Consider the following 15,080-nt stretch of genomic DNA (forward strand, 5'->3'; position numbering starts at 1 on the left):
GTTATTCTGCCTCTCACAGCTACAATAAACCTACCATTAAAATTACGGACTGCTCATTTCTTTTGTTGGGGGCAAACGGGCAAATTTAGCAGGGGGTCAAATACTTTTCCCCCCTCACTGTATGTTGCTTCAGATGTATACTTTACATGTGATTTTCTTCAGTAATGTTTCGTTCTGGATTTTTTGGGATGTTTCAACGTGTTGTAAATAACCTTGAGATTTTTTTCCTCTTTAAAATACATAGTGGTTATAGAAATGAGGGGGACAGCTCTGGCTTTTGCTTTTAAATTTTTCTGATGCTGTAGGTGGGAATGTTTTTATGTGGTAGAGTCATCATTTATTGTTCCATGTCATTCTACGACATAATCTTAAAAGTTTATTTTGACCTTGCACCAGGGGTTAGGTGGCTTTTTATGGTGTTGCATTGTTCCTTCAAGAAAACTCTTCAATACAATATATATATATTTAAAAATAACAATACTAATAACAATACACTCCTCTTTTCAATGCTCTTGAGCATGGATAGGCAAACTAAGCCCAATCGTCTTCTAAATCTGCAGACGGTCTGGGAATCAGCGTGTTTTTACATGAGTAGAATGTGTCCTTTTATTTAAAATGAATCTCTGAGTTATTTGTGGGACATATGAATTCATTCGTTGTTGTTTTTCTAAATTTAGTCCGGCCCCCCACAAGGTCTGTGGTACAGTGGACAGGCCCTCTGCTGAAAAAGTTTAGCTTTTTGCTCTTTTTGCCCCCTGCTCTTGAGAGCAAGATAGACGAGACTTGCACACCAATTTTTATTAGCGCCCAGGAAATGGCCGCAGCAGCCGCAGCAAAGAGACTAAGAGAGGCAAACTGTAAGATATATATATATATTCTGATTTATTCGAACTATTGCCCTTTTTCACCAAGGAAGAGAGAAGGTGGGATTCTGTTGTGGTTATTAAGCTGGCTTACGGAGGGGGAAGACAAGGTGGGGAGGGAATGCGCCGCTGTATTTATTTGGTCCTTTCTGGATGAAAAACGATCAGAGGAATCGAAACGTCTGTGATGGTTTTCGGACGCAGTCTCTCTGTGACAGCTGCCGCTGGTCTCTCCCAGATCTGGTACTGCACCATCAGACTGGAAACGAAGATTGCTAGGATGATAAACGGCGCCCCAAATTTATTCCCCGCACCGCCGGTGACAATTCGTATTCCGAGAGACCGCTGCCAAAGCAGAACACCAGAAACATCTCAAGAGGAGCTTTCAGGGTTTGTGGTGCCGAAGCACTGTGTAGTTCTGCAAACACTTTTCCCAATTCCTACTCCAGCGTAGCACAGGAGAGAGGTCCCCACCCTGCAAGTGTCGGCCAGAAGATCCGCTTGCAATGTCCCCAGCAAAGCACAGCACCTTCTAACAGGCATGGGAACTCGGCGATTCACAGCTCGTCGTGGGCCGTTTTGGCGATGATCAGCAGCTTGGAGAGTTCTGAGCGGAATTTGCCTTCCTTGTGAGACACTGCAAAGGAGAGAAGACGACAGAAGGGTGAACAGAAGGGCACAAAACACAAGGAAAGGCAGGAGCACAGCTGCTCAACAGCGGAACAGTCTCTCCTTTTTAAACAGATGTTGGATGGCCATCTGTCGTGTAGGATCACGCAGGTGGCGCCGTGGAGACACGATTTGTTCTCAGACCAAACGGGCACAGGTAACCAATTTGCCCACAAGCAATCTCTTGAGAGGGACGCGGGTGGCGCTGTGGGTTAAACCACAGAGCCTAGGACTTGCCGATCAGAAGGTCGGCGGTTCGAATCCCCGCAACGGGGTGAGCTCCCGTTGCTCGGTCCCAGCTCCTGCCAACCCAGCAGTTCGAAAGCATGCCAAAGTGCAAGTAGATCAATAGGTACCGCTCTGGTGGGAAGGTAAACGGTGTTTCCGTGCGCTGCTCTGGTTCGCCAGAAGCGGCTTAGTCATACTGGCCACATGACCCGGAAGCTGTATGCTGGCTCCCTCGGCCAGTAAAGCGAGATGAGCGCCGCAACCCCAGAGTCGGCCACCACTGGACCTAATGGTCAGGGGTCCCTTTACCTTTACTAGTCTCTTGAGAGTCCCATGGACTGCAAGAAGATCAAACCTCTCCGTTCTGAAGGAAATCAGCCCTGAGTGCTCACTGGAAGGACAGATCCTGAAGCTGAGGCTCCAAGACTTTGGCCACCTCATGAGAAGAGAAGACTCCCTGGAAAAGACCCTGATGTTGGGGAAGATGGAGGGCACAAGGAGAAGGGGATGACAGAGGACGAGATGGTGGGACAGTGTTCTCGAAGCTCCCAGCATGAGTCTGACCAAACTGCGGGAGGCAGTGGAGGACAGGAGTGCCTGGCATGCTCTGGTGCATGGGGTCACAAAGAGTTGGGCACGACTAAACGACTAAACAACAACACAGTTCCAGTAAGCAATTTGCCCACAAGAGGACAGAGCCGGCGTACGTTATCTGAACTGCAGAACAAGCTTCAGAAAACCGGCCACTGCTTAGGAGCCACAGATGAGACGGTTAAGCTCCCGTTCCCCATACATGCGAAAGGTCAGAAGCAACAGCCTTCTCCGGCACATCCCTTGCACCCGGTACACTGCCACCAAACATGGAAGCTTGAGTGAGTGATAGATAGATAGATAGATAGATAGATGATAGATAGATGATAGAGATAGATAGATAGATAGATAGATAGATAGATAGATAGATGATAGATAGATAGATAGATAGATAGATAGATAGATAGATAGATAGATAGATATAGATGATAGATAGATAGATAGATAGATAGATAGATAGATAGATAGATAGATAGATAGATAGATAGATATAGATAGATAGATAGATGATAGATAGATATAGATTAATTGATTGATTGATTGATTGATTGATTGCATGCAAATTGCATTGATATCCCACTTTGCTCCAGTGAGCTCATGATGATATGCAGTATGACTCTAAAAAAATATATTTAAAAATCCTTACTTCACTCCAGGGAAGCAGTTTAGGATGCAAACCCAAAACCACCTAGTGAGCTTTATATCGGGTGATGATACAATGGACTAAAGATTTTGGATATAATATTCAGTTAGAATCCTGGGAAAGGTTATGGAAGGAAGGTATCGATTTTACTGCATGCAGTGCCCTTAAAGAAAATGTTGTGAAATGATGTACAGATGGTATTTAACACCAGCTAAACTGGCTAAAAAGGGACGCGGGTGGCACTGTGGGTTAAACCACTGAGCCTAGGACTTGCCGATCAGAAGGTCGGCGGTTCGAATCCCCGCGACGGGGTGAGCTCCCGTTGCTCGGTCCCTGCTCCTGCCAACCTAGCAGTTCAAAAGCACCTCAAAGTGCAAGTAGATAAATAAGTACCGCTCCAGCAGGAAGGTAAACAGTGTTTCCGTGCGCTGCTCTGGTTCGCCAGAAGCGGCTTAGTCCTGCTGGCCACATGACCCGGAAGCTGTACGCCGGCTCCCTCGGCCAGTAAAGCGAGATGAGCGCCGCAACGTCGGCCACGACTGGACCTAATGGTCAGGGGTCCCTTTACCTTTACCTTTAAACTAGCTAAAATGTACAAGACAAGAACCAATGAGTGTTGGAAATGTAAGGAAAGGGAAGGTATCTTCTACCACATGTGGTGCTGAGCTCCTCTAACTTCTTCTGCCACAAACGCTCTGGAGGCTTTTGTCCGCCCCAAGCAGCCCTCTGTACCCCCGAAGTAGTGTCATCAGCCCATCCCGCTGCCACTCACCTGCCGTTTCGGTCACCTGGAATTCCTCCTCCTTTAAGGGAACGTCACTCTGCCCTCCAACCGCAGCCGTGGACTGCAACAAGACAGAAGGTACTCAGACGGGCATGTCCCAAAATTTCTCTCCCGCCTGCTGCTCAAACTAGTCTTCACAGGAACACAGGAATCTGCCTTCCACTGATTCAGGCCACTGGGTCTATCCAAGCCCAATGCCATCAACACCAAGTGTGGAGAAGGAACCCTTTGGACTGCCAGCTATTTTCAGACTCCAATTCTTATCACCCCCAGCAGCAAGCCTTGGCCAGTGGAGTTGTGGCCAAGCAATGTTTGGCAGAACAATGTTTCCCAACACCTGGTCTACACTGACTGGCAGAAGGACCTGTAGGTCTTTGCTTACTTATTTGTTAGTTGATTTTCTCAGTGGCCTGAAGTGGCTTCCCCTTACTACCGAGCCAGGTTCAAGTCTGTTGTATTAATAATAACAATAATAATTTATTTATAGCCCGCCCATCTGGCTGGGTTTCCCCAGTCCCTCTGGACAACTCCCAACAGAATATTAAAAGCACAATAAAACATGCAACATTAAAAGCTTCCCTAAACAGGGTCGCCTTCAGATGTCTTCTAAAAGTCAGGTAGTTTATTTCCTTGACATCTAACGGGAGGGTGTTCCACAGGGCGGGCGCCACCACCGAGAAGGCCCTCTGCCTGGTTCCCTGTAACCTCACTTCTCGCAGGGAGGGAACCACCAGAAGGAGCTGGACTTCAGTGTCCAGGCTGGACGATGGGGGTGGAGACGCTCCTTCAGGTATTATGGGCCTAGGCTGTTTAGGGCTTGAAAGGTCAGCACCAACACTTTGAATTGTGCTCGGAAACATACTGGGAGCCAATGCAGATCTCTCAGGACCGGTGTTATGTGGTCCCGGCGGCCACTCCCAGTCACCAGTCTGGCTGCCGCATTCTGGATTAGTTGCAGTTTCTGGGTCACCCTCAAAAGGAGCCCCATGTAGAGCGTATGGCAGTAGTCCAAGCAGGAGATAACCAGAGCATGCACCACTCTGGCGAGACAGTGTGCGGGCAGGGAGGGTCTCAGCCCGCGTACCAGATGGTGGACAGCTGCCCTGGACACAGAATTGACCTGCAACTCCATGGACAGCTGTGAGTCCAAAACGACTCCCAGGCTGCGCACCTGGTCCTTCAGGGGCACAGTTACCCCATTCAGGGCTAATCTACTAAGCCCTGCACAACTTAGGTCCAGGGACTGCCCAAACCCTGATATCCCAACACGATCACTACAGGGGTGGGGGAGGCTCATTTGATAATAGCAATAATCGCCCCAATCCTGTGGAACTCCCTGCCAAAAGAGATTCAGCAGGTACTTCCTGTGCCAACTTTCAAATACCTGATGATACCTTTTCTAGCCTATCAGACCTATGAAGGCCATTAAGAATACAATTATTTTCATATTGAGATATTTGTAGAATTTGGAAGAAATTCTTCCAACTTTTCTTCTTCTTTTCTTCATTTTCCTTTTTTGCTCTTTTTAGATATATGTGTGTGGTCATCTGAAATATATATATATATGTATGTATGTATTTAGGGACGCAGGTGGCGCTGTGGGTTAAACCACAGAACCTAGGACTTGCCGATCAGGAGGTTGGTGGTTCGAATCCCCGCGACGGTGTGAGCTCCCATTGCTCGGTCCCTGCTCCTGCCCACCTAGCAGTTCGAAAGCACGTCAAAGTGCAAGTAGATAAATAGGTACCACTCCGGCGGGAAGGTAAACGACGTTTCCGTGCGCTGCTCTGGTTCACCAGAAGCAGCTCAGTCCTGCTGGCCACATGACCCGGAAGCTGTACGCTGGCTCCCTCAGCCAGTAATGCGAGATGAGCGCCGCAACCCCAGAGTCGGCCACGACTGGACCTAATGGTCAGGGGTCCCTTTACCTTTACCTTTACATGTCCAGGTAAATAAAACAGGAATCAAGGAGGAATGCTGAATGCATTTAGTAAATCCCAGAGGTCATAAACAGGAAAGGAAGGATGGCAATGAAAGATAGTATTTAACATCTCCTTGTGAACTCTCGACTGGACCTAATAGTCAGGGGTCCCTCTACCTTTACCTTTATGTATGTATTTGCAATATTTTGCTTATATTTTGTAATAATTATGTTAAATGAATTAATTAAAAAAGAATACAATTGAATAACTGTATTCAATAACTAAGAACAATTGGTGTCTGTTTTTAATATTGTTATGGTTTCTATTGTGTGGTTTTATTGCTGTAAACACTTCTGGTATGTTTTTATTTGTATTTTTTTTATTATGCAGCAGCATACAAACACTGCTATAAATAAACACAATGAAATTTAGACAGGGCCGTTTCTATGTGGAGATGCCAAGGATCCAAGTAGAGACCTTTGGCCAGCCCCCCACCGCACCCTAGAAACAGAAAAGACTTACGTAGGCCATGCCATACTCGATCTTCGCTCCTCTGACCTCGCCTTTAAACTGGGTGAAGAAGAGGTACGACTTTCCTTGAGGCCTTGGACGTGAAAGGAAAGGACAAAATGTAAAGCCACAGCATTAAGAGAGGAAGAGGTTGTATGTGGGCTATATGTAGGGACGCGGGTGGCGCTGTGGTCTAAACAACCGAGTCTCTTGGGCTTGCCAGTCAGAAGGTCGGTGGTTTGAATCCCCGCAATGACGGGGTGAGCTCCCGTTGCTCTGTCCCAGCTCCTGCCAACCTCAGCAGTTTGAAAGCACACCAGTGCAAGTAGATAAATAGGTACCACTGCGGCAGGAAGGTAAACAGCATTTCCGTGCACTATGCTTTCCGTCACAGTGTCCCGTTGCACCAGAAGCGGTTTAGCCCTGCTGGCCACATGACCCGGAAAGCTGTCTGTCGACAAATGCCGGCTCCCTCGGCCTGAAAGCTAGACGAGCGTTGGAACCCCACAGTTGCCTTTGACTAGACTTAACCATCCAGGGGTCCTTTATTTATGCAAACATGTCAGGCTGGGTGATTAAGAGGAGATGTTCAGGTGCTTAAACTAGGGGAGGGGAAGAGCAGGAACGTCCTTGTTGACCTTGTGATCTTTGCTGCGCAGCCAACAGGCTCTGGCCTCACAGCCCTCCCCACACTGAACATGCACGGCAGGGAGCCCACCGTAGTCGAAGAGGCTATTTGTGTGATTTAGAACATGCCACAGTCCCAACTTCCGCAGACTTTTGCCCTGCAATCCACGGACAGTTGTGAAGCAGAGAAAAAGTGATGCAATCTACAAGGCGGGGTTTGCAAGCCCATCCCAACACTTCTCCTATCCCAGGAATGGCGAACAGGTCAATGTCCAAAAAAAGCTCAACAACTGTGGCTGGTCCTCTCCCAAGAAGCTCAACAGCTTTGGTCAATCCAATGGGTAGATCACTGCCAGGTTTTCTTATAGTGGAAGTAGATCGAAGTCTCTTGGAAGTTGGATATACAAACCAAACCAAATCTTTATTATGGTCATAGACCAGCATAAAGGGGGGGCTAAAAAAGGTAAAGGTAAAGGGACCCCTGACCATTAGGTCCAGTCGTGGCCGACTCTGGGGTTGCGGCGCTCATCTCGCTTTACTGGCCGAGGGAGCCAATGTACAGCTTCCAGGTCATGTGGCCAGCATGGCGAACCAGAGCAGCGCACGGAAGCGCCGTTTACCTTCCCGCCGGAGTGGTACCTATTTATCTACTTGCACTTTGACGTGCTTTCGAACTGCTAGGTCGGCAGGAGCTGGGACCGAGCAACCCCGTCGTGGGGATTCAAACCGCTGACCTTCTGATCGGCAAGTCCTAGGCTCTGTGGTTTAACCCACAGCGCCACCCGCGTCCCCAAAGGGGGGGGTACAGTCATTTAAAATCTGAAAAATATTTAGTTTGTAAAAATCTAAAAGAAGCTAGGGAAGTCTAAAAGAAGGGTTAGGAACATTAGACGGATGTGGCAGAGCATAAGAGGTTAGCACATACAAGACTACAGCTATCGGTCTACAGAGCACTCTGATGCGAGTGCTCATTAAATCTAGTTTGAGGCACAGGTCATCATCGTCTGACGAATTTTGAGCGCTGCTGTGCAGAATCTGGCAACACTGCATGTTGCTGCAAGGTTGGTATCTGAAAGCAGAGAGAAGGTATAGAGTTGTCCTGTGCACCCTGGGTACTTATACAGTGCAGTGGTACCTCGGTTTAAGAACATTCCTGTTTACAAACGATTCCCTTTACAAACTCCGCAAAACCGGAAATAGCGTCTTGGTTTGAGAACTTTACCTCGGTCTACCTACAGGACCACCACTCCTGGTATGTCCCGCGGAGGACCTTAGGGTCCACAAATGACAACAATTTGGAGGTCCCAAGTCGCAAGGTGGTTAGATTGGCCTCAACTAGGGCCAGGGCCTTTTCAGTACTGGCCCCGACTTGGTGGAACGTTCTGTCACAAGAGACTAGGGCCCCGCGGGACTTGACATCTTTCCACAGGGCCTGCAAGACAGAGCTGTTCCACCTGGCCTTTGGTTTGGACTCCGTCAGACCCTTATGTTTCCCTCCCCTTATGGTTTTAATCTATGGGCTACTTTTAAAATGAGGCTGCATTTTAAACTGCATTTTAACCAGTATTTTAAATTGGTTTTTTTCTCATTATGTTTTAATTGTAATTTTACTGGTGTTAGCCGCCCTGAGCCCGGCTCTGGCCAGGGAGGGCGGGGTATAAATAATAATAATAATAAATAATAATTTTTATTTATACCCCGCCCTCCCCAGCCAAGGCCAGGCTCAGAGCGGCTTACAAGCAATAATAAAAACAAGTTGAATGATTACAACTTAAAAACAAAATTAAAATACAACATTAAAATAATGAAACATTAAAATATTAAAATGTAGCCTCATCGCAGGAGGAGAAGGAAAGGAAAAAAGAAGGAGAGGGAGGAAATCAAATTGGCTCCAAGCCAAAGGCCAGGTGGAACAACTCTGTCTTACAGGCCCTGCGGAAAGAAATCAGATCCTGCAGGACCCTGGTCTCATGAGGCAGAGCGTTCCACCAGGCGGGAGCCAGTGTTGCAAAGGCCCTGGTTGATGCTAATCTGACTTCCTTACGGCCCGGGACCTCTAGGGTGTTGCTATTTATGGACCTTGAGGCTCTCCGTGGGGCATACCGGGAGAGGTGGTCCCGTAGGTACGAGGGTCCTAGGCCGTGAAGGGCTTTAAAGGTCAAAAGCAACACCTTAAATCTGACCCTGTACTCTACCGGGAGCCAGTGCAGCTGGAAAAGCACTGGGTGAATATGCTCCCTAGCAGAGACCCCGTGAGGAGCCTCGCTGCAGAATTCTGCACCCGCTGGAGTTTCTGGGACAGCTTCAAGGGCAGCCCCGCATAGAGTGAATTACAGTAGTCAAGCTTGGAGGTGACCGTCGCATGGATCACTGTGGCCAGGTCGGGGCGGGAAAGGTATTATTATTATTACTCACCTCCAGATGGAACAGGAAAACAGCAGGTTATCTTCACTGATCCCAATGCTCATCTGCCATTTCTTGGAAGGGAAGAGGAGTAACAGTCAATCTCAGCATTTAGGCCCGCACTTACCTATCAGATAAGCAAGATCTGGCTATCAGATAAAACGTAGCCGTGAGCAAACTGCAGCCGCTACTAGGAAAGCTAACCAACAAATTGAAATCAGCAGGAGACAAACAAAAGAGAATGTCTCCATCCCATTATGGCTCAATTTTATTACATACACAGCCCAACAAGACAACAACATAAACCCCACAACTGGGGTTTATTGATACAAATCAATATGGCTAACTTGACCCAACAACCTCCCACCCCCTCTCACACACAAATAAATCTCACAGCAATCTACCAAATTCAACCAATAATAATAATAGTAATTTATTATTTGTACCCCGCCCATCTGGCTGGGCCTCCCCAGCCACTCTGGACGGCTTCCACAAAGACCAAAAATACACTAAGATGTCACACATTAAAAGCTTCCCTAAATAAAATAAATATTTAAAGCTTCCCTAAACAGGACTGCCTTAAGATGTCTTCTGAATGTGAGATAGTTGTTTATCTCTTTGACATCTGGTGGGAGGGCGTTCCACAGGGCGGGCGCCACCACCGAGAAGGCCCTCTGCCTGGTTCCCTGTAGCTTTCCTTCTCGCAATGAGGGAACTGCCAGAAGGCCCTCAGCGCTGGACCTCAGCGTCTGGGCAGAACGATGGGGGTGGAAACGCTCCTTCAGGTATACTAGGCCAAGGCCATTTAGGGCTTTATTTTTTTATTTTTTTATATTAAATTTTTATTGATTTCCACATAAAAATACATAACACTTCACACTCAGCTTTAACAAATTTTTAGGGCTTTAAAGGTAGTAGTTGTAGTTTCCGGGTCACATTCAAAGGTAGCCCCACGTAGAGCGCATTGCAGTAGTCCAAGCGGGAGATAACTAGACCATGCACCACTCTGGTGATACAGTCCGCGGGCAGGTAGGGTCTCATCCTGCGTACCAGGTGGAGCTCGTAGACAGGTGCCCTGGATACAGAATTGACCTGCGCCTCCATGGACAGCTATGAGTCCAAAATGACTCCCAGGCTGCGCACCTGGTCCTTCAGGGGCACAGTTACCCCGTTCAGGACCAGGGAGTCCTCCACACCAGCCCGCCCTCAATCAACCATGCTCTGGGTTCCCCAATCTCTTTCACCACCATTGGAGTCTATTAAATGAACAGATGAAGAACCTATTGATGTGACGCTGACATAAAACCCCACACATACACTGCGGGTGGGGAGGGAAAAATTTTTCTCCCCCTCTACCCCACCTCACAATGCCTATGGCAGCAATGTCTCACACCAAATGTAACAGTTTAGGAAAATGTTAAGTGTTCCACCTTATAGAATTGAAGAGTGTCGCTCCAGATTCAGAATTAAGGGCAGTAGCTGGGGGGAAAGCTAAGTAAAATTGGTTTTAGGATTAACACAACTCACTTCGTTGGTCCCACCTTGAGCAGCATAGGTGAAGGTGCAGGTGTAGTCTCCCTGAAGAAAAGAAACAGAAACGAGGGTTTTAAAAGACTCAGCGCTTTCTTCCATGGGACAACGCTGGTTAACAGGTTATCAAGAGAGGAGCCGAGAAAACGAACAATGAAGTGTGAATATAAAATATAATGAATATATACAGTGGTACCTCGGGTTAAGTACTTAATTCGTTCCGGAGGTCCGTTCTTAACCTGAAACTGTTCTTAACCTGAAGCACCACTTTAGCTAATGGGGCCTCCCGCTGCTGCCACGCCGCCGGAGCACGATTTCTGTTCTCATCCTGAAGCAAAGTTCTCAACCTGAAGAACTATTTCTGGGTTAGCGGAGTCTGTAACCTGAAGTGTATGTAACCCGAGGTACCACTGTAATATGAAAACTCTCCCAGAGCCAGTGTGGGGTAACGGTTATAGAGTGTTGGACTAGGGCCCGGCAGAAGCCAGGGTTCAAATGCCCTACTCAGCCATGGAGCTCTCTTGATGTGACCGGGGGAAAGGAGACAGTCACTGCCTTCCCTCGGCCCAGCCCTACCTCACAGGGTTGTTGTGGGGGTGAAATGAGGAGGGTCAGGAGAACCATGTGAACCGCCTTGGAGGTCCATGGAGGGAAAGGTAGGAGACAAATGCAATTACTGCAATAAATAAATGTGTGCAATAAATGAATGCATTCACTGCAATAAATGAATAAATATGCACAATAAATGAATGCAATTACTGCAATAAGTAAATGTAATAGATAAATATGCGCAATAAGTAAATGCAATAAATGCAATTACTGCAATAAAGGTAAAGGGACCCCAGACCATTAGGTCCAGTCGTGGCCGACTCTGGGGTTGCGGCGCTCATCTCGCTTTATAGGCCGAGGGAGCTGGCGTACAGCTTCCGGGTCATGTGGCCAGCAGGACTAAGCCGCTTCTGGCAAACCAGAGCAGCGCATGGAAATGCCATTTACCTTCCCGCCGGAGTGGTACCTATTTATCTACTTGCACTTTGACGTGCTTTCAAACTGCTAGGTTGGCAGGAGCAGGGACCGAGCAACGGGAGCTCATCCTGTCGCGGGGATTTGAACCACCGACCTTCTGATCGGCAAGTCCTAGGCTCTGTGGTTTAACCCACAGCGCCGCCCACGTCCCTTAAAATGAATGTAATTACTGCAATAAGTGAAGGCAAAAAATGCAACTGCTGCAATAAATAAATAAATGCAATAAAAACAATAAACAAGCAACAAAATGAAACAATTGAAATAAAAATTGGTAAGAGTGTGCTTATAATTAATTAATATAATTAATTAATTAATTAATTAATATAATTAATTAATTAATATAATTAATTAATATAATTAATTAATTAATTAATAATTAATTAACGATTAATTAACAGAAATGAGAAGTGCACACACTTCTAGGCTGAGAGGTGCCAAGCCCAACAGAACCAAAGTTTCCCCCTAACTATGGGTGCCGCGAAGGGACACGCCCCGCCCTCTCCGCCGCGAGGCCACGCCCGGGGCTTCGCTCCAGCCAATCAGAGCGCTGCCCCGTCCGCCGGGTCAGGCGCGCCTCAGCCAACCAGCGGCCGCCACCTCCGTCCGGCTCTCACCAGGCTCTTCGAGAACGAGTGGGCCGCTCCGCCGGGCCTCACGTCGAACTCGGCCGTGCTTTGGTCCCCCTCGGCCCCGGCCTCCGCCGCGGGAAGAAGAGGGAGGAGGAGGAAGGCGGCGGCGGCCGTCGCCAGACCGTTCCAAAGCCGCCGAGCTCTGACCGACCTGGGCGCCGCCATCTTTGGAGGGGGGAAAAACCCGGATGGGCGGGGGCTACGGCAAGCCGCGGTGGCCAAACCACGTCCTTCGCGTTGCCTGCGCATGCGCATTGTGTTTTCCTTGACGCCCCGGCGGCCATCTTTGCAGCGGGCTAAGGATGGTTAACCCTTTGCTGTCGAGTCCTTTTTTCCCCCACGTCGAAGAGCGCAGATAGAAAGCACGTTTCTTCTACAATGGGAATTGTAGCTCTTAATTCCCTAGCCGGAATTAAGATTGCCGGAAGAAATATCAACAGCCTCAGATATGCAGAGGACACAACCTTGATGTCAGAAAGTGAGGAGGAATTAAAGAACCTCTTAATGAAGGTGAAAGAGGAGAGCGCAAAATATGGTCTGAAGCTCAGCATCAAAAAAACCAAGATCATGGCCACTGGTCCCATCACCTCCTGGCAAACAGAAGGGGAAGAAATGGAGGCAGGGAGAGATTTTACTTTTTGGGGCTCCGTGATCACTGCAGATGGTGACAGCAGTCACGAAATTAAAAGACGCCTGCTTCTTGGGAGAAAAATAATGACAAACCTAGATAGCATCTTAAAAAGCAGAGACATCACCTTGCCAACAAAGGTTCGTATAGTTAAAGCTATGGTTTTCCCAGTAGTGATGTATGGAAGTGAGAGCTGGACCATAAAGAAGGCTGATCGCCGGAGAATTGATGCTTTTGAATTCTGGTGCTGGAGGAGACTCCTGGGAGTCCCATGGACTGCAAGAAGATCAAACCTCACCATTCTGAAGGAAATCAGCCCTGAGTACTCACTGGAAGGACAGATCCTGAAGCTGAGGCTCCAAGACTTTGGCCACCTCTTGAGAAGAGAAGACTCACTGGAAAAGACCCTGATGTTGGGAAAGATGGAGGGCGCAAGGAGAAGGACGACAGAGGGCCAGATGGTGGGACAGTGTTCTCAAAGCTACCAGCATGAGTTTGACCAAACTGCGGGAGGCAGTGGAAGACAGGAGTGCCTGGCGTGCTCTGGTCCAGGGGGTCACGAAGAGTCGGACGCGACTAAACAAAACAAAAGATAGTTTCCTGGGGAATCCATGTACTTTGAATGTATGGGGGCTGGGCGTGTGTGTAAGATTTTCTTCTGCCCCCCCCCCCCAAAAATAGCAATAGATCAGCTATTATTAGTGATGATTGTTTATTTGGATTCATCTACCTGTCCTGTTCTAGAGGCTGAAGAGGGGTGGTAGAAAACAGTACATTTAGGTTCAATGCCTGCCTGCCCCGTATTTGAAGATTTCCATTTTAAAACACAAAAAGATTTTTTAAAATAACATTTAAACATAAGGCAACCAGAACGGTTCGCAGGGTTCCAAATGATGGAACATTTGGCAGAGAAATGAATTAAGTTGCATGGACTGTTTTGTTACCAAAGGATATATACAGTATGTTCTTTCACAAAAAGCTGCTGAAATAAGGAGGTGTAAAGTGTTCTCAAGGAATAGCTTGGCTACCCAGGGAAAGCAATCAGAAAGAGAGCTGGTTTTCTTCCTCTCCCTGTATAGGCTGGAGATAGCGAGAGCCAATTCAGACATGATTGCTTCTATGTTGGACAATTTATGTTGGTTTATCTCTGTGCGAATGGGAGCAGCCGCCGAGACCATATAACACCGGTCCTGAAATTGGCTCCCAGGACGTTTCCGAGCACCTGGACGTTTCCAGTATACCTGAAGGAGTGTCTCCACCCCCACCGTTGAACCCGGACACTGAGGTCTAGCTCTGAGGGCCTTCTGGCGGTTCCATCACAGTGAGAAGTGAGGTTGCAGGGAACCAGGCAGAGGGCCTTCTTGGTAGTGGCACCCGCCCTGTGGAATGCCCTCCCACCAGATGTCAAAGAGATAAATGACTATCCGACTTTTAGAAGACATCTGACGGCAGCCCTGTTTAGGGAAGTTTTTAATGTTTGATGTTTTATCATGTTTTTAATATTCTGTTGGGAGCCGGCCAGAGTGGCTGGGGAAAGCCAGCCAGATGGGCGGGGTGTAAATAATTTATTATGATTATTATTATGTATATCCGATCTTTCCCTCCAAGGGAGTACATGCATCAACTCTCTCCACAACAACCCTGTGGGGTGGGTTAGGAGAGAGGGATTAGCCCACAGTCACCCATTGAGCTTGATGGCCTATGGAGGATTTGAACCCAAGACTGCCTCACCCTAGTTTGACCTAGTTTGTGAAGACTGGGAGTTTAACGGCTGCACAACAAGGATGCTGTTAAAGGTAAAGGGACCCTGACCATTAGGTCCAGTCGTGACTGACTCTGGGGTTGCAGCGCTCATCTCGCTTTATTGGCCGAGGGAGCCGGCGTACAGCTTCCGAGTCATGTGGCCAACATGACTAAGCCGCTTCTGGCGAACCAGAGCAGCGCACGGAAACGCCGTTTACCTTCCCGCCGGAGCGGTACCTGTTTATCTACTTGCACTTTGACGTGCTTTCGAACTGCTAGGTTGG

General features: G+C 47.9%; 3 protein-coding genes across 4 annotated transcripts in view; 1 reads left to right on the forward strand and 2 right to left on the reverse strand.

The window, feature by feature from the left end:
• The window catches only part of LOC310835517 (uncharacterized protein), a 691,527-nt gene that overhangs the window by 543,063 nt on the left and 133,384 nt on the right, over positions 1-15,080 (reverse strand). The window lies entirely within an intron of this gene.
• Positions 1-15,080, forward strand: part of TNFAIP8L1 (TNF alpha induced protein 8 like 1) — a 222,375-nt gene that overhangs the window by 18,024 nt on the left and 189,271 nt on the right. The window lies entirely within an intron of this gene.
• MYDGF (myeloid derived growth factor) lies at positions 867-12,620 on the reverse strand. The gene is made up of 6 exons (XM_083720794.1): positions 12,411-12,620; positions 10,768-10,818; positions 9,253-9,314; positions 6,223-6,304; positions 3,767-3,839; positions 867-1,500 (listed from the first exon to the last, which is right to left on the reverse strand). The coding sequence occupies exons 1-6, from the start codon at positions 12,588-12,590 to the stop codon at positions 1,421-1,423; spliced, it is 528 nt and encodes a 175-aa protein (XP_083576920.1). The 5' UTR covers positions 12,591-12,620; the 3' UTR covers positions 867-1,420.

The sequence above is a fragment of the Podarcis gaigeae genome, assembly GCF_964106915.1.
Source record: "Podarcis gaigeae genome assembly, chromosome: 18".
In the NCBI taxonomy this organism is placed as follows: Eukaryota; Metazoa; Chordata; class Lepidosauria; order Squamata; family Lacertidae; genus Podarcis; species Podarcis gaigeae.